General features: G+C 40.8%; 3 protein-coding genes across 4 annotated transcripts in view; 2 read left to right on the top strand and 1 right to left on the bottom strand.

Moving 5' to 3' along the window:
* Positions 1-3,553: 3,553 nt before the first annotated feature.
* Positions 3,554-9,394, top strand: LOC123519929 (PIN2/TERF1-interacting telomerase inhibitor 1-like). The gene is made up of 5 exons (XM_045281641.1): positions 3,554-3,734; positions 4,912-5,034; positions 6,334-6,538; positions 6,905-7,100; positions 7,491-9,394. The coding sequence occupies exons 1-5, from the start codon at positions 3,665-3,667 to the stop codon at positions 8,127-8,129; spliced, it is 1,233 nt and encodes a 410-aa protein (XP_045137576.1). The 5' UTR covers positions 3,554-3,664; the 3' UTR covers positions 8,130-9,394.
* A 1,851-nt stretch (positions 9,395-11,245) lies between these two features.
* On the bottom strand, positions 11,246-13,087 carry LOC123519997 (glutathione S-transferase 1-like). The gene is made up of 3 exons (XM_045281763.1): positions 12,888-13,087; positions 12,297-12,438; positions 11,246-11,801 (listed from the first exon to the last, which is right to left on the bottom strand). The coding sequence occupies exons 1-3, from the start codon at positions 13,085-13,087 to the stop codon at positions 11,493-11,495; spliced, it is 651 nt and encodes a 216-aa protein (XP_045137698.1). The 3' UTR covers positions 11,246-11,492.
* Positions 13,001-24,635, top strand: part of LOC123519998 (pro-resilin-like) — a 21,659-nt gene continuing 10,024 nt past the window's right edge. The window contains exon 1 of one of the 2 annotated variants that reach the window (XM_045281764.1): positions 13,001-13,130. In XM_045281764.1, coding sequence (XP_045137699.1) covers positions 13,080-13,130 — 51 coding nt within the window. In that variant the 5' untranslated portion in view covers positions 13,001-13,079. Of the gene's footprint in view, positions 13,131-21,237; positions 21,555-24,635 lie in introns of those variants that run through there. The other variant, XM_045281767.1, reaches the window with a different exon arrangement.

The raw sequence follows: 24,635 nt of genomic DNA, 5'->3' as shown, positions 1-24,635 counted from the left end.
ACTTTTTTTTAATAAGTTTAAACCTCATTGTCAACTTTGTTATTTTAATCATGGTATTTAAACATGCTAAATTTGTATACATTACATACTTTAGCAGGAAGTCTGTCTCAATAAATTTTGTGATTGTATTATGTTAGGGGATGCTGAACTGCCTAGGCTTGACCACAGAGGGTGATACGGTCAGAAAAATAAAACGTTGCTCCTGTAGGTGCGTTATTGATTCTTTGAAGCATTCCATGATGAACGTATAGCGAAGGCTGATCACCGACACACCACCAGCTGATGCTTTCCTTTTCTCAGTTAGACGCCTGGTGCGGCATCGTGCTCGATAAGCTCATGCCTCACCACTTCCTGGCTGACACACCTCCCTCTTGAGTCTTGACTGTCTCAGGAGGCTTCAGTGACTCACTCGGCGCACATGTGCCTACCGCCTTTTCTTCCGCGACACTCGATTCACGCTGCCACATTAATGTAACTCACGCGTGTTTCCTCCGAGGTCTTCATCAGCCTCTCCAGCGTCCATGGCTCTGGTAATACCTGCACCACGTGCTTCGTCTTGATGTTGGGTGGGAGACATGCCCTCGTTGCAGCGATGTCATCGCCACCACGTCTGGAGCGCGCCAGGGGCCGGTCAGGTAGCAGTGCTTCCGGCAACATGACGGCTGGCGTTGCTCTATGCATGCTGGTACCATTGTTGCCATGTTAACTCAGATACTGTCTGGCTCACACCACCACTAATGAGACTCATGCTTAACACCAGCAAGTACTGTACTATACGACAATCTTGGAGTTTTACTCGCAATGAACACACGAAAGAAAATACTCGCACACCCGTGACAGCTCGCCTCCAAAAATCCCGTGCACTCCACTGTGTGTTGTCAGCGTGCACGTGAACTTCCTTCGTGCTGCCACTAGCACATGTAATTCATCTCGGTCGTCTGCTGGTCACCCAGCCAGCCTTCCTCATTACGGAGCTATCTCAGAGCTCATAGACCGATCTTCGGGTAGGACTGAGACCACAACACACTCTACACACCGGGAAAGCGAGGCCACAACCCCTCGAGTTACATCCCGTACCTATTTACTACTAGGTGAACAGGGGCTACACATTAAGAGGCTTGCCCATTTGCCTCGCCGCTTTCCGGAATTCGAACCCGGACCCTCTCGCTTGTGAGCCGAGCGTGCTAACCACTATACTATGCGGTGTGTGTGTGTGTGTGTGTGTGTGTGCTTGTAAGGAAAGCAAGATAATTGTGTATTTATCATTTTCCTACACTAAGATCTCTCTCTCTCTCTCTCTCTCTCTCTCTCTCTCTCTCTCTCTCTCTCTCTCTCTCAGAAGGCTGCCAGCATTCATTTTTCTAATCATCCACATCACATGGCAATGACGTAGGAAGAGATTAAGAGATCGTGAAATATTAAATGAGATGGAAACTCCTTACAGTTCAGCAAAAATTCGTTGTTTTTTTTTAGGTTAGATGTGTGTAGGTGACTGCGTGACGTGGATAGAAAAGCCTTGACTGTCTGAGAACCGCTGCTTTGAATTTCCTTTTACTGAGACTTATACGTGATAGTCAGACGTGTATAGAAATAAATATCATGAATAAATATGTAGATAATCTCTCTCTCTCTCTCTCTCTCTCTCTCTCTCTCTCTCTCTCTCTCTCTCTCTCTCTCAAGTATGCATATATTTAAGTATATGTATATATCGTATATGTCTATGTATTTTGGTATTTATATATATGGGTATCACTATAAATAAAATTGCCTGCGCCGCTAATGGGTGGTTCCTTGTTCCAAGCTGGACAATGCTTCCCATACCCTTCAAGTATACAGGCGCTATAGGCTATAACAAAAAAAATATATAAGTAAAATAAAAAATAAAGAAAAAAATAACAAGTAAATAAATACAAAGCTTTAAAAATATGTAACTAAGCCTAAGCAATTGGCCAATAAAGATCTCTCTCTCTCTCTCTCTCTCTCTCTCTCTCTCTCTCTCTCTCTCTCTCTCTCTCTCCTCAGGCATATACTATCTCGCAACCTGAATGATTTTGGTACTTGCGTCACTTTCTTAAAAAAAAAAAATGTAGAAAAAAAAAATGGCAAGAAACTAGGCTAATCTGTCAGCACGAGTCTAGCCGCAAATTTGCCGAGTCACTTGTAAGAGCCTTTGATGTTATCAATTCCTCTAGATCTTACAAGTCTGGCCATCATTTCCCTTCTAGTGGTTTGCAGCAGTGTGTATTCAAACTATGATAACTAACATCACCACAGCGCCAAGTGAAGTACAGCTGTCACTCATCATTTCTTCAGCTCCTTGATGGTGATGGAATTTAAAAAGAAAGACGCATTTATTCGCAAGACTCAATTTTCCTCACTTTGTACGTTTCTTCTTCTCCCAGCTAGTTTCCTAATGAGCTATATTCTGAAACTACCGCATCCGCACTACTCTCAGGAGACTCTATAGTGTGTCTACTGTAAGTGTAAAGTGTCTCCTAGGTCTCGGTTTGAAGAGTGTCAGGAATGCGTGGTTGTCAGATCTAGAGGAAAACCGTGAGTTATCCTTGTAATCAATAGAAAACAAGCATTATTCACATCAAATCAATTACGTTATCAGTAATCTACAATGTGTTTTAAATCCAGGAGGCATTTTACAGTATATAGACAATATTTTGAAGTTACACGGATATCAAGTTCTCTCTCTCTCTCTCTCTCTCTCTCTCTCTCTCTCTCTCTCTACGGTTCTAGTAAAATATTAATAAAATTTCCATATTATTAACATAATGAACGCACATGACAACCCGGCATATCATATTTGTGGTCTTTAGTCGTGGAGAGAGAGAGAGAGAGAGAGAGAGAGAGAGAGAGAGCATGCATATCGTTTCTCAATACGAACCGAGTCATTCCTCGCCATTTCACTTTAACCTCATCCCTTGTCCACGTCATCCTCCCTACTCCCCTCCCTTCCCCTTCCATTAACTCCTGAGCCACATCCTCTCGTCTCACTTCCTTCCATCTTCTATCAATGTTCATGAAGTCACTCTTCCACACATATTACGATTGCTTGCTCCGCGAACTTCCACAGTCCACCTCACCTTCTTTTCACTACCACTTCCACAGAACCTCTGAATTATGTAGTGGAGACCTAGAAGAATAAAGCAGCTTCGGTGGGGGCAATTTCAAAAGACGGATTTAGAAATTGATATTTGGAACGAACACACCTTCTCGCTTCGTGGTGTCTCGAATGTAATGAAACGAGGTACTGAGAAAGATGCAAAAGGCATTATTGAGCAGCAGATAAGAAACAACTTGGAATATCTTATGTCATGCAAAAGGGAAAATATAACTAAATTTTGTGTAAGTACTGTACATTGCAGGATTCTTAAGATAAAAGCCTAAAGGACATAGGAAAAATTACCATGGAATATTTATGAGAAAATAATATTACAAACTGAAGATGTGAAAAAATAATATTAAAATAAGGAAGTTGAGCACAATCAGAAATGTGCCGTTAGGAAAGTAGAGTTTCTTATCTAATGGTCATCATCGTCAGCAGCAGCAGCAGTAGTAGCAGAGGTAAACACCAACCACGTGCCTCGCGGTGACCTCCACCACCAGCTACCCAGCAGAGCAAGGCACCGCTTCCACCACTACTACCGCCACGATGTCTATGGCCGAGCCGAGAAGGAGGCAGAAATGGTCGCTAAACCCCCGAGGAAGTCTTTGGGCGAACGGTGAGTGCCAGGCGGCAGGCGCCAGCTGACTGTGAGGGTTGCCTTGGTTGTGTTTACTTCTTTCAAAATACAGAGAAAGTACTTGCTCCATTCTTCCCGGCGACATACTCCTTCACTGTTTATTCATTTAGTTTCGGCACTCTCTAAATATACATGTTCCGTCCGCTCTCCTCGATTCCCGGCTCCCCCTTCGCAGCTCCTCCACTCAGCTGATTTGACGTCATATATATACAGCTACGCTGTTTGTCAACAACAACACACACACACACACACACACACACACACACACACACGAAGATCGGTCTATGAGCTCTGAGCTTGCTCCGTAATGGGGAAGACTGGCTGTGTGACCAGCAGACGACCGAGGTGAATTACACACACACACACACACACACACACACACACACACACACACACGTGGCTATATGGCAATATCGTAATATCCTCCTGTTCCTCTATTCGTTATTCATTTTTCTGTCTATCTCTTGTTTTATCTCCATTTTCTCCATTCATTATCCATTTCTTTCTATCCTGTTTTATTTCCATTTCCTCTATATATTATCCATTTCCTTTCTGTCTCATGTTTTAATCCCATTTCCTCTATTTATTATCTTTTCTTTCTCTATCCCTTGTTGACCAATAGTGTGGGTTCATATAATGTGGTCAATGTCAGATTAACTGGGTGGAGGAGTTGTGAAGGGGGAGCCAAGAATTGGGAAGAGCGGACATGACATGTATATTAAGAGTATGTTGTATTTGTTTTACCTGTGGTTGGTGAGGCGATGGGTTTGAGGGTGGCAGCCCACAGAGCCATCTAGCTCGTAGTGTTACACTCCTCAGAGATGTGCATACATTTTCATCTTGACCAAGAACACACCTAGAATGTTGAGGAGACAAGGATGTGACAAGGAGTCAGGTCAGGTCAGTGATGCAGTGGAGCCATTCTGTTCACACTGGAGCACATTTGACTCTCATAGATTAGGTGGGACTTAGAGGCTGTTGTGTGACAGTGGCAAGATACTATTTACAGATAGGACAGTTCAAAGGGAGATGCCACAAAAACAAATTGTCTCAGAACAGGAATAGAACTTTTTTGGAATCTTAAACAGGTGAGATGTAAAGGGTGAGGTGATATTCCATAGGTTAGATGTTATTATGTATGTTGCTTCCATTTCAGATGACTCAAAGTTTGGACAAAAATTGATGGAGAAAATGGGGTGGTCGAAGGGCCATGGCTTGGGCCGGGAGCAGCAGGGCATGAAGGACCCCCTGTCTGTTAAGTTAAAGGACGACAGCAAAGGTAACAATGAATGGATTAGCTTGCAGTGACACCTGCTTCACAAAAATCCATTACCATTCTTCCTCATGATGCTTTCCATGCCCTCACTGGCATCAACTTTTGAAAGGCTTACGAATCTGGTGTACTTTCCTGTGTCCCTATGCTTGCACCTTGCCTGGTCACTCTTCCAGCACTGTCAGCAAGCAACCATCTCTCCTTCCTGCTGGAACTTTCCTTACATGCAGCCTGTTCCTAAAAAAGTGATGGCACTAAAGTATTGCTTTAATAATTTCATGTAGACCTTTCTTTTCCTTTATATATATATAAATGTTTGTGTATATACTATATATATGTCCCTGAGAGAAAGATTGTTAACCATATGTTTATCACATAACTAAATTCCATGATGTCTGATGGTTTTATGGGTCTCTTTGTGGTTGCTGTACTTGCAGCTTGACTGGGAGAGAGATCACTTGCTTCCTTTCTTCCTCTGATGTAACCAATGAGCTTCTCACACCTTTCCTGCCTGGTGTCTTTCAGTATTACCCTGTCTTATTATTCTACTCTTCTGAACTTGGTTAGGTTGTGGTGTCTAATCATGACTCTCTCTCTCTCTCTCTCTCTCTCTCTCTCTCTCTCTCTCTCTCTCTCTCTCTCTCTCTCTCTCTCTCTCTCTCTCTCTCTCTCTCTCCTCTCCCTCTCTCTCTCTCTGTATGGTGTCCAGTGTTGAATCTACCAGTGATGGCAGCTTTAATCTGTGCCTGAGTCTCTAATATAGGGATTAGGATGAAGTAGGTCATTATGATGACTCACTGCATTCAACTTCTGGTGCAATTCCTACATAATTTGGATTTGTATCTTTACATGTTGTCTTGTATGTAATTTTTCCTTTTAATTATAAATCAGTAATTTTTTTTAACCTAACTATGCATACAAAGACTTAAAGTGTTACAGGCTCTTGAGTGCACAACTTGGACTTTATGTGCATTACAATTATAACAGTGTGATGAATCTTTGCTAATAACAATTTCTAACTGATATAAAATGCATCATGGTTTGCAGTTTTCTAAATTACCAATTGAATTGTTTTGTGTTTTTATCTGATATATAAATGCAGCATTTTCACTGATTACCTACTGGGTCTTAGAAATACTTCAAATTATTTAATAAGATTTTAAGAATAAAGATTAGTATTACTGATTTCAATTTACTGCTCATATTTTTTCCAGATTGTTATTATTGTGAATGAAATTGTTGATTAATCTTTGTTAAAATCTTTTTGATGGACTTTAGATAAGATAATTGGCTCCTCCCCTCCAGGCATTGGCTATAAAGGCAGTGATGATGAATGGATCAAGCATTATGAAGACTTTGAGAATGTTCTTGCCAACTTGAACAGACAAGACAACACCCCCACAAATGGCACAACTGACTCAAGCAGTGACAGCACCAAAGCACCAACCCATAGCAATGTTGGCAAGACATCACTTGAAAGCTCCTCCAAAGCCTCTCGCTCCAGAGTTCAGTGAGTACTGCAGATAGCATTGTCTTCATTGTAATTACTTGTCCCATAATTCAGGATCTGACAGGGAAAAATAAGGTATCAAAAGATTATCAGGCAAAAATCTCTCACTTCACGATGCTGTGGCCTTGTGATCCACAGAATTGCAGTGATTCTTCGTAATAGATTAAAGGGACTTAGACATTTTATTCAAGTCTTGTAATTCAGGTTAAAAGAAACTTGTTTGTTTCAGTGAAAGAACTTTGAATTTAAGGTTTGTCATACTCTCCATCTTCTAGGAGAATCTCAGGCAGATAGATTGGTTCTCTAAATCATTTACCATATAGTGTAGTTCTGTTTGATATGTGCTCCATGATGATATTGTTTCAGTTACCACAAGTTCACAAGGGGTAAGGACTTGAGTCGCTGCACCGAGGATGACCTGGGCTGCATTCTGGGGTCCAAGCGAGCCAAGCAGTTGGCCAAGGAGAAGCATGCCGAGGCCAAAGAAGAGAATGACGTGGATGAGGTGGGCCATGTGAACCACTCCATGGGGCTCACCACCATCAAGGGCTGCTTCATGCAGGTGAGATGGCTTGCTGGTGACTCGGGTAAACAAATAGCTTTAGCTTGCAGGAGTGGACTGTAGTGATGCCTCTCTTAGATTGTATTACAGTGGTATGTATGTAGTTTTCCCACTTGTAGCTGTGAGGCTCTTCATAGTTGTACTGGGAATATATAGCTACTTTTTCTTAATACTGTAGATTACTGATGCAAGGAAGTAGATGTATGTCTATATCATATTTTTCTATTTGAATAGTATCGTAAATAATATGCAATAGTTAAGATGTTTTAAAAAGGATTCTCAACCTCTGATTAATCCATCCATGGAGGCAGAGGAACAAATGTGGTGAAGGCTTCCAAAAGAAGTCAAAGCATTGCCAGTGCTAGGAATTAATCCCAGTAACATCTTCAGGACTACTTCGCCCAGAAAATGGAAGCGTTCAGAAACCGTGCTAAAAGTCAACCCCAGACCGTGGCTGAGGAGAGCCAATGTGATGATGAGGAAGAGGATGTGGGAAGGCCTGGCTTGGGGATGAATGCTGGTGGTGGTGACCTCACTCCTGACTCCCCTAATGGTGAAGAAGAGAACAGAGAAGAAAGGAGGAAGAAGAAGAAGAAAAAGAAGAAGCATCAGGTAGAGATAGAGGAAATTGATCCTGCTGAAACCATATCTGAAAAATGTTGTGTTGAAGTAGAAGAAAATAATGTGCCAAAGAAGAAAAAGAAGAAGAAAAAGCAGAAAAGCAGTGATTTTAATGACACTGATGAGAATCCATGTGAAGCCAATGGTGTGGAGGTTAGTACTGAAGACACTGCTCAGATTAATCCAGTAGTTGATGAAGAGACACAAAGAAAAAAGAAGAAGAAGAAGAAGCATTCTGATGCTGTTGAAGAACAAATCTTAAATGATGAAACAGAAGAGCAGCTTAAAGTAAAGAAAAAGAAGAAAAGGAAACATGCAGAAGTCACAGATGAATATAATCCCTCCCAATGTCTGGCTGTTGAGGAAAATAACAAGAAGAAGAAGAAGAAATTGAAGGATAAGGAGTAGTTGTGACTTTTGTGTTAATATATGAGCAGTAATGATAGATAAAAGCAACAGAGTTCTTAGGTGTGAACTTCATCATCACCACCACCATCACCACCACCAATACCATTTGTCCGTGTTCCTTCCTGGACAGCTCTCCACAAGGGATGACTGACAGGAATCCCCCATAACTTCATTCCACCATTCATGCCACACCACATATCCTCTCCATCTACTCTCCTGTTTCAGACCCAGGCACATGAAAGCTTGCCTCCACTTGTGTTCATTACCTCACTACTCCTTGCTGAACCTTAAACACAGCATATTATCTGCAGTGTCTCATAAGTTTTGTTATCCTCGACTTTTACACAAAGTTTAATTTCTTGCCATCCTGACTTTTGCACATTATTTCCTCAAGTTTTCATTGGATGTTAGTCATGTGTTCCTACAATTGGTATCACAAACAAAAAAAACAAATACATGTTTGCTTTGTGTTATATAAACATTTCCATGTACAGTTCACATATCTGAACATACAAAGTCTTCATGTGGATGAACCACTTGTTAACCACAACAGTCATCCCAGCTTGCATGTAAGGAAGGGTGGCAATGGAGCTGCTGCACTACAAAAAAGCACAAACAGTTGAGAGATGTCTTATGACTGGCAAACACAATGGCACTGTGCCACTGAATCACACCAGATGTATGAACAAAACGCACACATTCACACAGTTGTAGCTGCTGTGGCACTACACCACCACAATGCCAATTTCAGGACAAAATACTCACACACAATTATTTTATCTTTATTCTTTCAATCATTATTGCCATTGTATAGGCCACGCCATTTCTAAACTCCCCTTCCTATCACACACACATAATTGTTACTGTGGCCGTTGCTTCTTACATCTTCAGTCATTTTAAGATCATCTCTTCTGACCAGTGACTTCACCCAGCCAATCACCTCAGAGTTATTTATGGTTGCCTACTTGTCTGTTTCTACCAGGCTGGCAGTCCTTCTTGCTGGCCTGGTATGTAGATAATGGCTAGATAGGTTTATATAGGCACTAGGAGTCAGAAGAATCTGAAATGTGTAAATTCTTATAAGAGGCCTTGAAACTTGGAGGGGCTCTGTGTTGGAGATATGATCAATCAATTGATATAAGTAATATCAGTTTGTGGGAGGCAGAGCTTCAAGTTGATCATGATGAGTGCCTTTGGAAACTCTGTGTTGCGATGCACTGCTCGTGGAACAGTTGTTCTTGTCAATAAATCTTTGAACAACTTAAGATAATGATGATTACTGAAACCTGCTGGATGACCTTTTAGGATAAGATGTCTTCCTCCTGGAGTCGTAGAGTTTGGTGGTTAACTGGGTACCTCATGCACGTGAGGTCACATGATTCTGCCTGGTCATACTGAGTGATTTAAATGAAGCCATTCAAGCCAAAACATTGCACAGGTCTCCATGATCACAAACTCTTATGGTGCCACCTGTCATAAGCTTTGATGAAGCATGGCAGTGAAAAAGAGAGCAGTTAGGAAGTGATGATGCACACAAGGCTATGACGATAGCTATGTAATCAGCAAAATGGTAATAGAAAAGTATTGATGAGATTAATAATGAATTATGTTTAGAGCCAATAAGGCATCTATATGTTGGATTGCTGCTTAAATTGCAGTGTCAGTGGGTGGTAGTGGTGATAACACCAGTAGCAGTAGTAGTAGTATTTATGAAATTGCTACACAGATAGATGGTGGGGATGCCTGACTTCATTTGTTCATTTTCATATTTGGCCGAGTGTAATTTTTTTTTTTTTTTTTTTTTTTTTTTTTTTTTTACGGTGGGCCTATAGCGCCTGTAGGCACACTTGAAGAGTGTATGGGAAGCACTGTTCAGCTTCCGCCCATTAGTGGCGCAGGCAATTTTATGTATAGTGGTACCCATATTAGGGCCCATATCACTGCCCAAGCTCATCTTGAGTGTAACCACCTAGAACCTGGGTATAATGGTGATATGTAGGTAACTTTAAACCACTCGACAAATGCCAAAGTGTTTTAAGGCTATACGTGGTGGGATTCGAACCTACGCGTGGACGTCTGCCTGATCTCACGCTCACCACCTTATCCACTATGCCACTGCCTCCCTAAATGGTGTGACATGTATGTTCAACTGAATCAGTGTGAGGGACACACTGCAGCATTGGATCTCTACTGAGCATGGTTTGGGTTAGACTTCCATTATATTTTATCTATAACTTTTGATAGAATTGTAGTTATGTTGTGTTCAGTATGGGTGGTTTTATATTCCATGATAACTGACACCAATTTTTTGCCCCTTTTTAAACAGAGATTGACTGACAAGATAAATCATAGAAATGTAATAAAACAATTTATTAGATTATGAAAGGCAAGACAAGATTTTGAAACAAATGGAAATAGACTGTTTGGATAGGACAGTAATTCAGTGGCTTAGTGGTGTCTTGAATAATATTTCTTTTAGACATTTTGACATTATCATATGTAAGTGTTCAGGCATCTTACAATAACAGGAAGACTGGAAAGTGGACCAAAAGAGTATTCTGCCAAGGCAAAGACCTTTAGTTCTGGGCAGCGCATCACCACGGCCTATGATGAGGAAATGAGTGACATGTGTCCGAGCTGCTACATAGGCCTCATGGTGGTATTCAAGAAATGTCACAAAGAACAACATGAAGTTATGCAGTGTTTTAAAGGTACTGGGACACATCAAGGCTTTGTTTATTATTTGTCAATGGATTTATTTGTAGCTGTGTTTATTATTTGTCAATGGATTTATTTGTAGCCGTGTTTATTATTTGTCAATGGATTTATTTGTAGCTGTGTTTATTATTTGTCAATGGATTTATTTGTAGCTGTGTTTATTATTTGTCAATGGTATAATTTTAGCTGTGTTTATTATTTGTCAATGGATTTATTTGTATATAATATTTGAATTTATTTGTGCATTTTTTTTTTCTTTTTTCTAACTAAATCTTATTTGTTTGGTTATTCCAGATTTCATTAACTTTATTATGTATTGTGCCACATATACCCCTTACTTTGGGAGGAATGAAGACCATTTTGTCAATACATCAAAGATTGTAGTCACAAGTCCAAGCCGAGGTTGATTATTTTTATTTATGTATTTTCTTGTTGCTTTACAAAGTACACTCAATAATATCACTCATACAACATATCACACAACCAACACCAGTCTGCATAACATCAAACATTGGTAACATCAAACAACACTTCATGGAGGACACTGGTAACAAACCATTAAACCATTAAATAGGTACATAACTTTTCACATACACCACTGTTAACAGTGCACTCATCTGGGACTGCTACAGATGACCCTAATGCTTACAAGTTGCAACGAGACTTGAAGAACTTTCCCCAATCCTCAGCACCCTTTTGATTGGTCTCATAGCCTGGCACCTCAGCCTTGCACTTCTCCAGCCAGGCAAGGATGTTGGCATGCTTGCTCAAGTCCACATTTGCCTCCTTTATGGTAGAGACAGTGGCCAAGAGAGTGTGGTCAGCAATGGTAATATTGTCACCAACAGCAAACTTGTTGCCCGAGAGGAAGCCATCCAGCCAACCAAGAGCTTCCTGTAAACGTTCCAGCTTGTCTGGGTTGAATTCCTTCTCACCTCTGAACATTACTGGGAACTGCAAGGAAGGAAGTAAGGAAGAGTAAGTGGTGGTGGTGGTTATTGTCAGCGTTATTTACGATAAAGGTGGTGAGGATATAAAAGTGTGGAGGATGGAATAATGATTGGTTAATGAGGAAGGAAACTTTATATGAACAGATAAAGGGAAGATAATGACTAGTGATGATGATTAGCAAGAAGAAAACATGCATGGAGGTGAATAGAGAATGAAAGTAGGTAATCTAACCGGTGGTAAGGAGGAATATCTGTGTTTTTAGTGATGATGGTTAGCAAGAAGAAAACAAGTAACCTAATGAATAGATTGGTATGGTAATAATGACAATTGATGAAAGTAGTCTAACAGATGGTAAGGAGGAATATCAATGTTTGCAGAACTTGAAATATTGAGGATTTGCCGACATGAATACGGTTTATAAATACAAAAGTACTATTTAATGCTCATATCTGCCTACTGGTATAAATTTAGTCTACCTGTTTTTGCATCTCCACTTACCACATACTCCCCGAAGCGATGGAAGAGTGTGCCCATGTCAAAGTAATTGAGTCGTTCCACTTCAGCTCTGGCACGAGGATCATTTGGGAAGAGCGAGTCATCCTTGCCATACTTTGATGCCAGGTAGGAGCATGTGGGTCGGCTGCCAGGAAAAATTAGTTGTAGGAAAACCGTATGCATTGCTGGTGATCTGTTCTTTTCTTATTGATACTTTTAATCTGTATGACAAGCCATTAATCTGAATGTATACAGGATTGAGATGGAGACCAGTAGTACACTTTGATCAACCATTTGCCTCTGGTCTGCCTTTGATGTGTATTATTCTGGGCTGCAAAAGTTTGGCCCAGCATGTACTTGTTTCTGGGAACTGGAGAAGGAAGAGTTTGCATCTTCAGCCCTTCTGGTTCCTCTTTGTATCAGTGTCAAGAAATGCACGAGCCTCGATTGCCCTACCATTATAAATTATAAACATGCAAACTAGTAATTCCACATCCTCCTAGCTTACCCCCACCCACACCACAACCACCACAACCACCACTCCCACACTCACAGCTTACCCTCACTACTAACCGACTCCCGCTAATTCCTCACCTCTCCCAGATGACAAAGTCGCCATCCACCAGTGTGGGGATGCAGTGCTGAGGATTGAGGGCCACAAACTCTGGCTTCATCTGCTCCCCCTTGAAAATGTCCAGCTCCTTCATGTTGAGCTTCACACCCACCGCCTCGGCCGTCAGCATCACAGCGCGGCAGGGCGGGGAGATGAGCAGGTAGTAAAAGTCAATGGGCATGCTGGCGGTGACTGGTGACCTGAGGGAGGAGCACAGTACAGAGGTGAGTGTTGGTTAGTATTGGGATTTCTGTAGTTTGGTCGAGTTTACTTTGGTTATCATTAGAATTTCTGAAGTTTGGTTGAATTTGCTTTTGTTCTTGTTGACATTTTTTGAGGTTTGGTTGAGTTTGCTTTGGTTATTATTGGTTTTTCTGAAGTTTACTACTTTCATTGTTTTTTTCATTGTTTTTTTTTTTGACAAGTCTGTTCTTTATTATTATTATTGTTCTGCTTTTTATTATTATTTCTGCTTATTTTTTATTATTATTTGTGCTTTATTATTTTTTATTAATTATTTTTTTCATTTGTAGTGTTTTTATTATTATTTCTGCTTTTTATTATTATTATTATTAATTATTATTATTATTTCTGCTTTTTATTATTATTTTTTTTATTATTATTTTTTATTATTATTTCTGATTATTATTATTTTTGCTTTTTGTTATTTTTTATTAATTATTATTTTTATTTGTTTTTATTATTTTTTTTATTAATGATTATTTTTTTAATATTTCTGCTCGTTATTTTTTTATTAATTATTATTATTATTATCATTATTATTATTGCAATTTCTTAGGCTTATTCTGCTTTCTTAATTATTGATTACTGCGGCATTTTTAAAGTTTTTTTTTCAGCATTTATCTTGCTTTATTTATTTATTTTTTATTTATTTTTTTTTTATTACCACTTTTTTTTTTTTTTTTTTTTTTTTTTGTATCTTAATGGTGCTGTGCGTTTCTTTATAATGATGGATTTAGTCTGCTCAACCCAGTAGTTCCCCGACCTCCTTATCCTGGCATCCAACACTCTTGCCACCAGCCCACCATTCATCCATGCCAGTTTGTTAATATTTGTATGCTTGTGTGAAGATATAGATAAATAGATAATCAGGTAATTTGTTTAGTTGATAGGTAAATAACATAGTAAGATAAACTGATTACAGCCACTCATCATAGATCTGGGTTTGCGTCTCTCCCAACCCAACCCCTCCCAAAGTTCGTCAATATTTTGCCTACTATTTATTTAGTGATTTCTACGTGTTCCCGTGCGTTTCTAAGCTCGGATGTGTAGACAGTAGCAGTGGAAGGAAGGAGAAAGGGAGGGATGATTAGGGCAGTCAAGCCACAATACTTGACTCTCCCGCCAGTTCCTCATTATTTTGGCTTTTTTTTTTTTTTTTGGGGGTGATTTAATGGATTTCTAGGCTCAGGATTGGAATTTTTTTGGCGCCGCAACATTCTAGGCTCAGACATGTAGCTGGAAGCAATAGAAGGAAGAAAAAAGGAGAAACAAAAGAGAAAGTGAAACGGAAGAGGAGTACGATCCTAGCTACAATAGCAAGTTTCCCTTGTAATCTTGCCGTTCTATGTAATGCATTTTGGTGTTTTAAGCGTGTTTGGTAGTGTTGCCGGATGTTTTCGGTGTACTTTGTGCGTTTCCAGTGTGTGTTAGATGTTTTTAGGTATAATTAACGTACTAACTGTTTAAAATGGTGTGTGTGTGTGTGTGTGTGTGTGTGTGTGTGTGTATTCTTTTGAGTGTCTGGAGGTGGCTTTGGTGTTTTTTGGTCACAACTCCTCGATTTACATCCCGTATCTACTCACTGCTATGTGAACAGGGGCTACACGTGAAAGGAGACACCCAAATATCTCCACCCGGCCGGGGAATCGAACCCCGGTCCTCTGGCTTGTGAAGCCAGCGCTCTAACCACTGAGCTACCGGGTGTGTGTGTGTGTGTGTGTGTGTGTGTGCGCGCGCGCGTGCGTGTGTTTACCGGAGTGGAAATTTACCTACTTAAGATTCCCTACTCTTCCAGTTTACATACTGAATCAAATCTGCCTCAAACGTGTCTCAGAACTGTTAGACCCACTACATTACTGCCACTACATTACTGGTCCAACTTTTAACTTGTGTAACTTGGAACGGACTGACAAACTATATCACACTATATTTTCCTACTATGGATTTTTCTTCACGTTTCGTCGTTCTTCCACCATCTGTGTGTGTGTGTGTGTGTGTGTTCAATTTTCTTCACAGTATGTCTTTCTTCTATCCTTTCCGGTCCCTGTGTTTGTATTTTTCTTCACGTTTCGTCGTTCTTCCACCATCTGAGTGTGTGTGTTCAATTTTCTTCACAGTATGTCTTTCTTCTATCCTTTCCGGTCCCTGTGTTTGTACTATTAATTTTTTTAAGCCTTACGTCTCTCTTGCATCACTCGAAACTTGTTTTCCGGTCTTTCGATATGTGTGTGTGTGTGTGTGTGTGTGTCAGTGAACCCGCCGTCTTGAATCACCCTGAACTCCACGTCTATAACATCCGTCCTGTTCTCGCTGCCAAACGCCACCTCAAAACACACACACACGCCTACCACTATTGAGGCAATGAACTAATCACGCACTATACAGACATGACCTTCATCGTTCCCTCTCCTTAACACGTTAGCGTACAAGTAATAAATCATTGGCGTGTTTTTCCCGTATATTTTTACTACACATGAAAAAAAAACCGGTTCTGGTTTTTGTACACACTGTCAGTCCTTCGATAAGAAAAAAATGTGAGGCCACCGTGACATCGCTCTTATTCTACCTGGAAAGTTCGCGTCAGGGAAATCTATACCTGTCCACATCTTACCTTGGATACGGTGGTGGTGATCTTGCTTGCTTCGTTGCGACTGGACAGATGTTTGCTTCCTCCACCGTCCGCTTATAAAGGATCCGGGGAGAGGTGCCAGTTAGGGTTAAGTAAAAAGCAAGTCACCATTATTAGGAGTAGACTATAACTCCGCCCACAAGCCACGGGTATCCCAACGCTACCTCTGAAAAAAAATACAAGAGAAACTGCAAGAAGCCGGTGGATCTACCGTGAGGGTGAAATTTCCTGCATATGCTCAGTTACCATCGCTACCCTATCATTCATCTAGTCCTGCAAGTGAAGCTCCTCGTTTGCTCGTCACTATAATGAGTTTTTTCATTCACCTACCTAAAGTTTTTCCCCTGTCTTTAAATTCAGTCACGTTAAGTTTAAACCCTCGTACCCACGCTTTCCAAACTTACTATTACGATCTGTATAACGCATTATTTTTCTTCACAGCACTTCACATACTGTTCATTAGATCCCTTCTTATTCCACGTAGTCGCCTGGATTCAGAAATGCCTTGCTCTATCACCACGACAATTTCCCAAGGCCACAGAGACAACTACCCAGGGTTTCAAGACAGTTTCTCCTTTTAATAAACTAGAAATCTTACCAATCTATCACCAGAACCATTAAAATACCCTTGAAAACACGAGATTTTCAAATAGAGCCTTTGGAAAGCAATGATGGTGAGAGAACACGTGCCTCTCTCCTTTTTTTTTCTTTTCTTGCTTGAACCCTCTAACTTTTATTCTTGCCTTTCAAACTTACTATTATGGTCTTTATAGTACATCCTTTATACCTTTTCACATTCTACTACCTATCAGATCTCTTACTCCACGCCCTTCTCCTCTTTTCCTCCTTTCACCTCTCTCAGCACCCTCTGCTCTTTTCCTCCTTTCACCTTTGTGCATCCGGAAACTTGCAATGAGTGTGAGAGGTGACTTGTTTTCTTCCTTCCTCTGATGCAGCCACTGAGCCTCCCACACCTTGGAGTTTTCCCTTGTTACCCTGTCTCATTATTCTACTGAAATTTGGTTAGGTCGTGCTATTCAATCGTGACTCTCTCTCTCTCTCTCTCTCTCTCTCTCTCTCTCTCTCTCTCTCTCTCTCTCTCTCTCTCTCTCTCTCTCTCTCTCTCTCTCAACAGTTGTATTTCCTCGTTAACACACACACACACACACACACACACACACACACACACACACACGGCCCGGTAGCTCAGTGGTTAGAGCGCTGGCTTCACAAGCCAGATGACCGGGGTTCGATTCCCCGGCCGGGTGGAGATACTCGTACTTGGGTGTGTCTCCTTTCACGTGTAGCCCCTGTTCACCTAGCAGTGAGTAGGTACGGGATGTAAATCGAGGAGTTGTGACCTTCTTGTCCCGGTGTGTGGTGTGTGCCTGGTCTCAGGCCTATCCGAAGATCGGAAATAATGAGCTCTGAGCTCGTTCCGTAGGGTAACGTCTGGCTGTCTCGTCAGAGACTGCAGCAGATCAAACAGTGAAAAAAAAAAAGAATTACACACACACACACACACACACACACACACACACACACACCTGAAGTTTCCCTACTTTCATCTACCCGACCGCGTCCTCCCCGTGACCTTGAGGTGTGAGGGTGTGTGGGGTGCCCGTGGAAGGACGGGTGGTAGTGGAGGGGTAGCCAACACTTGCTCATCCTTACGTGCCGCTACCACAATAGGCGCGCCAAGGTTATTCCCACACCCTTGCTGAATGATGATTTCAGGCAGATTTCACCGTCGTTACTGAGAGAGAGAGAGAGAGAGAGAGTACGAATGCCTTAAGATCTAGACCAGCCTTTTCTCTTCATTATCGCTGGTTTAGAATTAACGCTTTTGGCTTCCATCAGGATAAGTAATTAGGGCCTCACGAGTGCTTTCCCTACTTACGATGGTGAATCTTTGTTAAATTATCAGTAGAATCGTGGAACACTCTTTGAATCCCAGTAACGTTCATTGGTCTGTTGAAAGTAGTCTAGACGCTGAAACTTTTTTTTAGAATATATTTCCCTCTCAGACGAAACGTGTACTTATTTATAATTCTATTTGTTTATTACTTTTTTTTCTAGTAGGTAAAGCATTATACTTAATTGACATTTTGCTGTCACTATTTGTACTTTTCAATCCAACTCAACGTACTATCCCATACCACTTCCTAACCGATCTTAGAGTGATATGAGTGTAGTTTTAGTGGCGTGCATAACAATGATGGGTGCAGTGTTACTTAACTAAAAAGTAGAGATACGTGATGTTTAACGTTTGGGAATCTTATTAAAAAAAAACAATAGTTATTTAAATTTTCAAGTGTGTTTTTATGGTGATAACAATAAATGGTATATATTTATCACTGAAAATTGTCTTAATGAGAGAGCAAAGCGTTTAAATGAAATAGGTAGCACAGGGTTATAACAAAGGGGACATGAGCGAAGTTCTTAGGATCAGTAGCGGGCACAGAACCAGAAATAATGAGTTTAAGCTTGAAAAAATTCAGGCTTAGAAGAAAAAATGGGAGGAATTTCGTGTGCCGGAGTGAGACGGAAATAAGAACAAACCACGCAACAACAACGACCAGTGCATTGCTTACTCGTACCTCTGCATATAAACTCGCTTACCGGTCCTGCTGATAAGACTCTTCCTCCATGTGCCCTGATAAGATTGTTCCTCGCATTGTTACTTCCCTTGATCCAAGCCGTGGGTGACCGTGTTGCGCTAGTGTTGCTTGGTGATACCGGTGATGCCCTTCATGACGCTGCCGGGTGGTGTGTAGGGGCTGATAAGAGATGTGATATCAGCCAAGACTCGATATTAACATGACTACACTGTGACCCGCATTCTGAAGCACAGTGGATTCTCATGACTATATTTTCAGCGTCAGCAGTGATTAGTCTTTTATACTCGAAGTGCAGAATCCGGCGTATAACTGATTCATTGCGTAATTTTTTTTTTTTTATTTATTTATTTTTTTTTTTCGTTATAGCCTGTAAGTTTTCAGAGATGTGTTTTATAATGGTGTTTTAAATTGTTATGTAGCCTTGAAGATATAAAATTCAGTTCCCATTCTCTCTCTCTCTCTCTCTCTCTCTCTCTCTCTCTCTCTCTCTCTCTCTCTCTCTCTCTCTCTCATTTTTTCCTCTTCACGAAGGAGAAAAGTTAGCATAACGAAGAAACGAATCGAAAAAGTAAATGAATAAATGCGTTCTTATGTTGGGAAGAGTGAAGCATGCAAGAAGTCAAGTTAAGTAAGGCTAGGCTGTCACGGGCGAGTACCGACTGATGGCTTTGAGCAATATTTTTCCTCTCCACACTTTCTTTCGTCTTGCCTAAAAAGAAAATGGAAAAAAGATAAGAAAAAATGAAATTAAAAAAAATGAATAGATAGAAAGAGGAAAAGAAGCAAAGTAAAAAAAAAAAAGGAAAATGTCATGCGGCCGAGTTTTTATCGTCTGTGAGCCTCAAGGACGTGTGTTGCGACGCCGCCTTGCAAAACCAAACACACCAAAACGCAAACGACAAAGAAGGAAAAATCTGAGTAAGAAAACAAAAAGATAAACGCTTGTGATTGAGTTTGAAGGTTGTCCATCACACACACACACACACACACACACACACACACACACACACATAAAACTTGTGTTCGGTAATTTTTACCGTGTGTGTGTGTGTGTGTGTGTGTGTGTGTGTGTGTGTGTGTGTGTGTGTGTGCTTGCGTGCGCGCTACCCATCATTGTTTCTATCCACAAACCCAGCGATCCCATTCCAGCGAGGTGTTAGTGTTAGGAATGAGAATACTGTACCAAAATACAGGCCAGCTGTAGTTACTGAATTGTTGGATGCGTAACAGTCAGAATAAAGCGTAAGTCTTCAACGGGGAGAGGAGTTTGAAAGGGTCGTGAGAGGGAAGGGATACAAGGAAATATTTTATCCTTGGGTCAGAATCATACTCTGAACCCCTTCAATACTAGGACACATTTTTACTCTGAGATTTGTGTACGATTAAATTATTTTATTTACATTAGGAAGAGTCTATGAAAGTTTGAATATTAATGGCCACAGTCTTCACTTTTAATAACCCACATGAGTTTCTGAGGCTGTATAAAATCACCAAATATAGTAAGCAGAATTAATATGGAAAGGCGTCATGGTACTGAAGTGTTTAAATGTTGCTGATGATAATAACGGCCATACCAATTACAGGATACAGAAACAGGCTCTTGAAATGCTGGCTTTTGAATTATTAACCTCTTTAGTACTGGGACACATTTTTACCTTTAGATTTGTGCACGATTAGACCATTTTAGTGACATCAGAAAGGGTCTATGGAGGTGAGAAGATTAATACCTAGAGTCTTCACTATTTTCATCCACACATAAGTTTCTGAATCTGTATAGAATCACCATATCATCACTAGATTGACTATGGAAACGCGTCATGGCACTGAATGGGTTAATGAAAGTTATCTCATATATTGTTTGATGCTGTGAATAACAAATGCATGGAGAAGATAAATTACTGTCATAACAGATCTTAAGAGAATTGTCCACATTAGGGATTAATAATGAACAAGTATGAAAGGAAATCACTAGTAAAGCTAATACATGTATACGTACTTCTTCCTTCGTCTACACTTTAGTGGAAGAGTTTTTAGAGTTTGAAGGGTGTTTGTATAATTCTATAGTGATAATTTAACGGCTTCACATCATCGGTAGAGAAAAAAAAAAACCGCTCATGAGAAAGCAAGTACCAAACTTTGTGACCTTCGGAAGTAGTCATGGTGAGAAAGCAGGTTTAAGAACAAGGGCCTGAACACCAAGAATGTGAAGTATTAAGTCACTGCCCATACCAAACACCTTTCCGGCCTTGAGTCCCCTTATTGCTTCAGACCTGTCTCGCCATACCTCAGTCCATATACGTGTCTAGCTATTACATATTTAGATTAACCCCTTCAGTTCTATAATAATTTTTAGCACGAATTTTCGGTGTGATTAGACGGTTGTATTTATATTAGGAAGAGTCTATGGTTGTCAGAAAATTAATGGCCAGAGTCTTTACTATTCTAATCCCCGCATAAGTTTCTGAAGCTGTATGAAATCGTCAAATAGGAAGCATAATGAATATGTAAACGCGTTCTGATTAGTGCATTGTGTGTGGTAGTGGCGACATACTAATAGGACTGAAAAGTTATGATGTATAGTGTTTAACAATACTTTCCTGCCTCGCTCGTTTGCTTGTCTCGTCTCTGTTCCATATCAGAAACGCTTTGCTCTCACGTGAACGACTATTTTTAAAGGTCACGGAGATGATTAGTTATAGTTGTCAAGAGTATTTCTCCTGTTAGTAATATGAAAATCTTATCAGTTCCATCAGATGTACAAACACCCTAAAAATCCGTGTCATTTCTGATTCTGAATATTGGTCCAGGTGTCAGTGCGTCGCTCACGGGATTCTGAAACGCATGCGCCACATCCCGACTACTATCAAACAGGTGTAACAGAAGTCACATGGGTTTTTAAGGGTGTTTTGACGTTTGTGGTGACATACGAACAAGATTTCTTCATCATTAACGGGAGAAATACTCTGGAGAACCTGGGGAGTAATTTATGTTGGCTTTTGAAATAGTCGTGCTGAGAGACCAAAATGTTTCAGAATACGGACTTTCACTCGGCGGGAAAGGTGTAGTGCTTTTAACTTTACAGGAATAAAGAAATAAATCGATTGAATGAAAAAGGAGATAATAGAAAAGAAGCGCAGCTGGAGATAAGATAACTGGTATGATAGTGCTCACTTGTACTATAATACCCTTTGTTTTTATGCTTATGCGTTTTTATCAATGTGTTTTTATACATTCACTATATTACTATCTAAAGTTACGCCTGTGTCATTACAAGACCCAAGAGAAGATCCTTAGGCTGAGTAATCAAGACAGGAAGCAATGCGTTCAACAATCATACATACAATCATAGTTGACAAGCTAGCATCACATTATAGATGACAGGAAGAGACTCAGTTACCAGATTGTTAGTCAACGTGGATTTTTAAGAGAAGTTTAAAGAAATGGACAGACGTGATCGGCGCAGAGGTATGTGTCTATAACCACCAACACTACTGCCTTCTTGAACCAACCTGTGTGTTTTTTTATCCTGTCTCAGTGATGGCTTTGTTAACAACTGCAGCTGCGCCACACTACGTCATTTACAAGCCTTATCTGTGGCCAGTATTGTTAACGTTCCGGCAGCTTATCACGGTTACACTTTTAGCAAGCTGTAATGGATTGATTGACTGATGTGTGTGTGTGTGTGTGTGTGTGTGTGTGTGTGTGTGTGTGTGTGTGTGTAAGGCCCCGCAATAACTGTAATGGAAGATATCTGGATTTTCAAGTGTTCCTCTTATTGTAGTAATAATTTAAAAAACTTCTACATTACCAAGAAGGAGAAAAAGCATACGTGAAAACCTGACTATACGTTATAGTTACTCTGGGACCTTTCAAAGTAGATCGTATGAGAGACCGGAATGTGCAGTGCGGGCTAGTGTTCGCGTCGCCTGGTGATTGACAGTCGACGCGTCAGTGTGGTGCGGTGACGTATGAAAAGTCCTGTTAGTCTGTCCAGCAATGAGTCATATTTTCGTGATGAGTGGTAATACTTTTTTTGTTTCTGTCTGTCACTTTCTCCCTGATGCTAACGGCACCTTGTGTGTGTGTGTGTGTGTGTGTGTGTGTGTGTGTGTGTGTGTGTGTAGCGCATTACAATCTGTTGTGGCAAGCAGGCCGTGTCATTGGTATAACCCCGTGATATACACACAGCACATCCTCCCATTCGCGATGCTCTTTATGCCTTGTAAGTTTGTGCCCAATAGAAGCTTTATTGAAATCAGCCGCTTCAGCTAATTCTGGCGTTGGCAATGTTAAGTCAGATCATGATAGTTTAGTCTGTTTAGTGAGGACAGACACGATAACAGAACTTGACCTCTCTCTGACCATCCCAAAATTGCCTGGGATGACTGATGTTCACGTGATAACAATTAGATTAGATTACACTCTTCCAGTGTAAACAAACGACAGTCAGACACCCCGCCACCCACTGCTTGGCCATCGCTGGACGGCCCTCGCCACACCGAGTTCACGCCCATATTCTAAAACACCTCTTCTCTGCACCACCATTGTTTTCAAATAAACTTTAATTGAAGTGACACTATTTTTTTTAAAGGTCCTTATACGATTCTACCGATAGATTAACAAGATTTCTACACAATTAACCCCTTCAGTAGTGGGACACATTTTTACCATGAGTTTTGGGTATTAGACAATTTTATTTACTAGGAAGGGTCTATGGAGGCCAGAAGATTAATAGCCATAGTCTTCATTATTTTAATCCCCACATAAGTTTCTGAACCTGGCCAGAGGTCGAAGATATAGTGTCAGAAGCCACCTTTTATTGGGGTAACCACTGTCACCCACAAGGCGGCATCCAGCTGTCACAGTCCCCCTCTCAAATCCCTGGTAGAGTTCACTTTCCCTAAGAATCCTTGCATGTCAGTCACATATATTGCCTGCACGCTCTAACTGATACCTCTTATCAGTTCTGAGTCACTTAGTTCAGCCAACACGTCTGTACAATCACGAAAAGTTCTCAGGTGGCGTCGTCGCTGTTCCACTGCCTCCGCCATGTTGACTCTTATGGTTTGACATAGCGACGCTATTCTTGCTCTCACCCAAACATAACGGGACCGCGAGTTTATGATGAACTTACGTGAGACATAAGACTTATGCTTCACGTAAGTCATGGTGTCCGCCATCTTGTGGACTTATGTTTCACTTATGTCGAACCATAGTTTTATAAATACGGGCCCTTGCAGGGGGCCGTATTTATAAAACTTTAAAATCACCATAGAGTTAGCAGAATAGATATGAAAATGTGTCATGATACTGAAGGGGTTAACGCCCCCCGGGAGAAGGAGCAGTCTTGAGAACACGATTAATCATCTTTTTGGGGGCCTTTGAAAATTGCTGTATGGGTGAGAGAGCAAAGCGATTATAAACACGTGTCTTTGTACGAGTCAATCCCCGAGCGTCTTCCCATACCCGTTATAGCTGCCCTCGTATGACCGCCGCCCCAGCCGCTACCACCTGCCCACCTCTGCCCCACCGCCGCTCCATCCCAGACGTGCCCAGAGTTGCCGCATCACCCTGACTCGGCAAACTTCACTTACTCGCTCACTTGTATTCGGTGGATGCGGGAAAAGTATTTGTCTCGGCACTCCCTTTTTTCCTCCTCCTCCTCCTCGTTGTTGTTGTTGTTGCTGTTGTTGTTGTTGTTGTCTTCTTATCCTTTTATTTTCTTCCTGGTCTTGTACCTTTCTTGTTCTTGTTGTTCTTCTTTTTCTTCTTCTTCTTATTATTATTATTATTATTATTATTATTATTATTATTATTATTATTATTATTATTATTATTCCTCGTCCTCCTCCTCCTCCTCCTCCTCCTCCTCCTCCTCCTCCCACACGTGGTATTTCTTCTCACTTGTTTCCTCCTTCGCGCAACGTTTCTATATAGTCGTTCATGGAATCTGTGTTGATATGTTGAGTCGATGGATTTTCCCCGTGAGTCGAATGCTGGATGAGGACGTGTAGTAAGATGACTCTCTCTCTCTCTCTCTCTCTCTCTCTCTCTCTCTCTCTCTCTCTCTCTCTCTCTCTCTCGTTCGTTCGTGGCCTTATTTTGAAACAATTACGACTCATTTTAGGACAATTTTCAATTTTCAAAGGCCACAGAGATGATAACATGGCTTCTCATTGCTGCTTTCCCCCCTGACGATGCAGCTTCTGTTTTAACTACCACTGGAATCACGAAAG

Source organism: Portunus trituberculatus, chromosome 46 (genome assembly GCF_017591435.1).
Source record: "Portunus trituberculatus isolate SZX2019 chromosome 46, ASM1759143v1, whole genome shotgun sequence".
In the NCBI taxonomy this organism is placed as follows: domain Eukaryota; kingdom Metazoa; phylum Arthropoda; class Malacostraca; order Decapoda; family Portunidae; genus Portunus; species Portunus trituberculatus.
The sequence above is the reverse complement of the archived record's forward strand: the minus strand, read 5'-3'. Positions and strand labels throughout refer to the sequence as shown.

What these genes read in the sequence shown, in the direction of transcription:
- LOC123519929 (XM_045281641.1), top strand. Translation starts at nt 3,665, where the DNA reads ATGTCTATGGCCGAGCCGAGAAGGAGGCAGAAATGGTCGCTAAACCCC. An exon ending in AGGAAGTCTTTGGGCGAACG is followed by an intron (nt 3,735 to 4,911) that starts GTGAGTGCCAGG and finishes CTTCCATTTCAG; the next exon opens with ATGACTCAAAGTTTGGACAA. An exon ending in TCAAGGGCTGCTTCATGCAG is followed by an intron (nt 7,101 to 7,490) that starts GTGAGATGGCTT and finishes TAACATCTTCAG; the next exon opens with GACTACTTCGCCCAGAAAAT.
- LOC123519997 (XM_045281763.1), bottom strand. Translation starts at nt 13,087, where the DNA reads ATGCCCATTGACTTTTACTACCTGCTCATCTCCCCGCCCTGCCGCGCT. An exon ending in GACTTTGTCATCTGGGAGAG is followed by an intron (nt 12,439 to 12,887) that starts GTGAGGAATTAG and finishes TTTTCCTGGCAG; the next exon opens with CCGACCCACATGCTCCTACC. An exon ending in ATCGCTTCGGGGAGTATGTG is followed by an intron (nt 11,802 to 12,296) that starts GTAAGTGGAGAT and finishes CCTTCCTTGCAG; the next exon opens with TTCCCAGTAATGTTCAGAGG.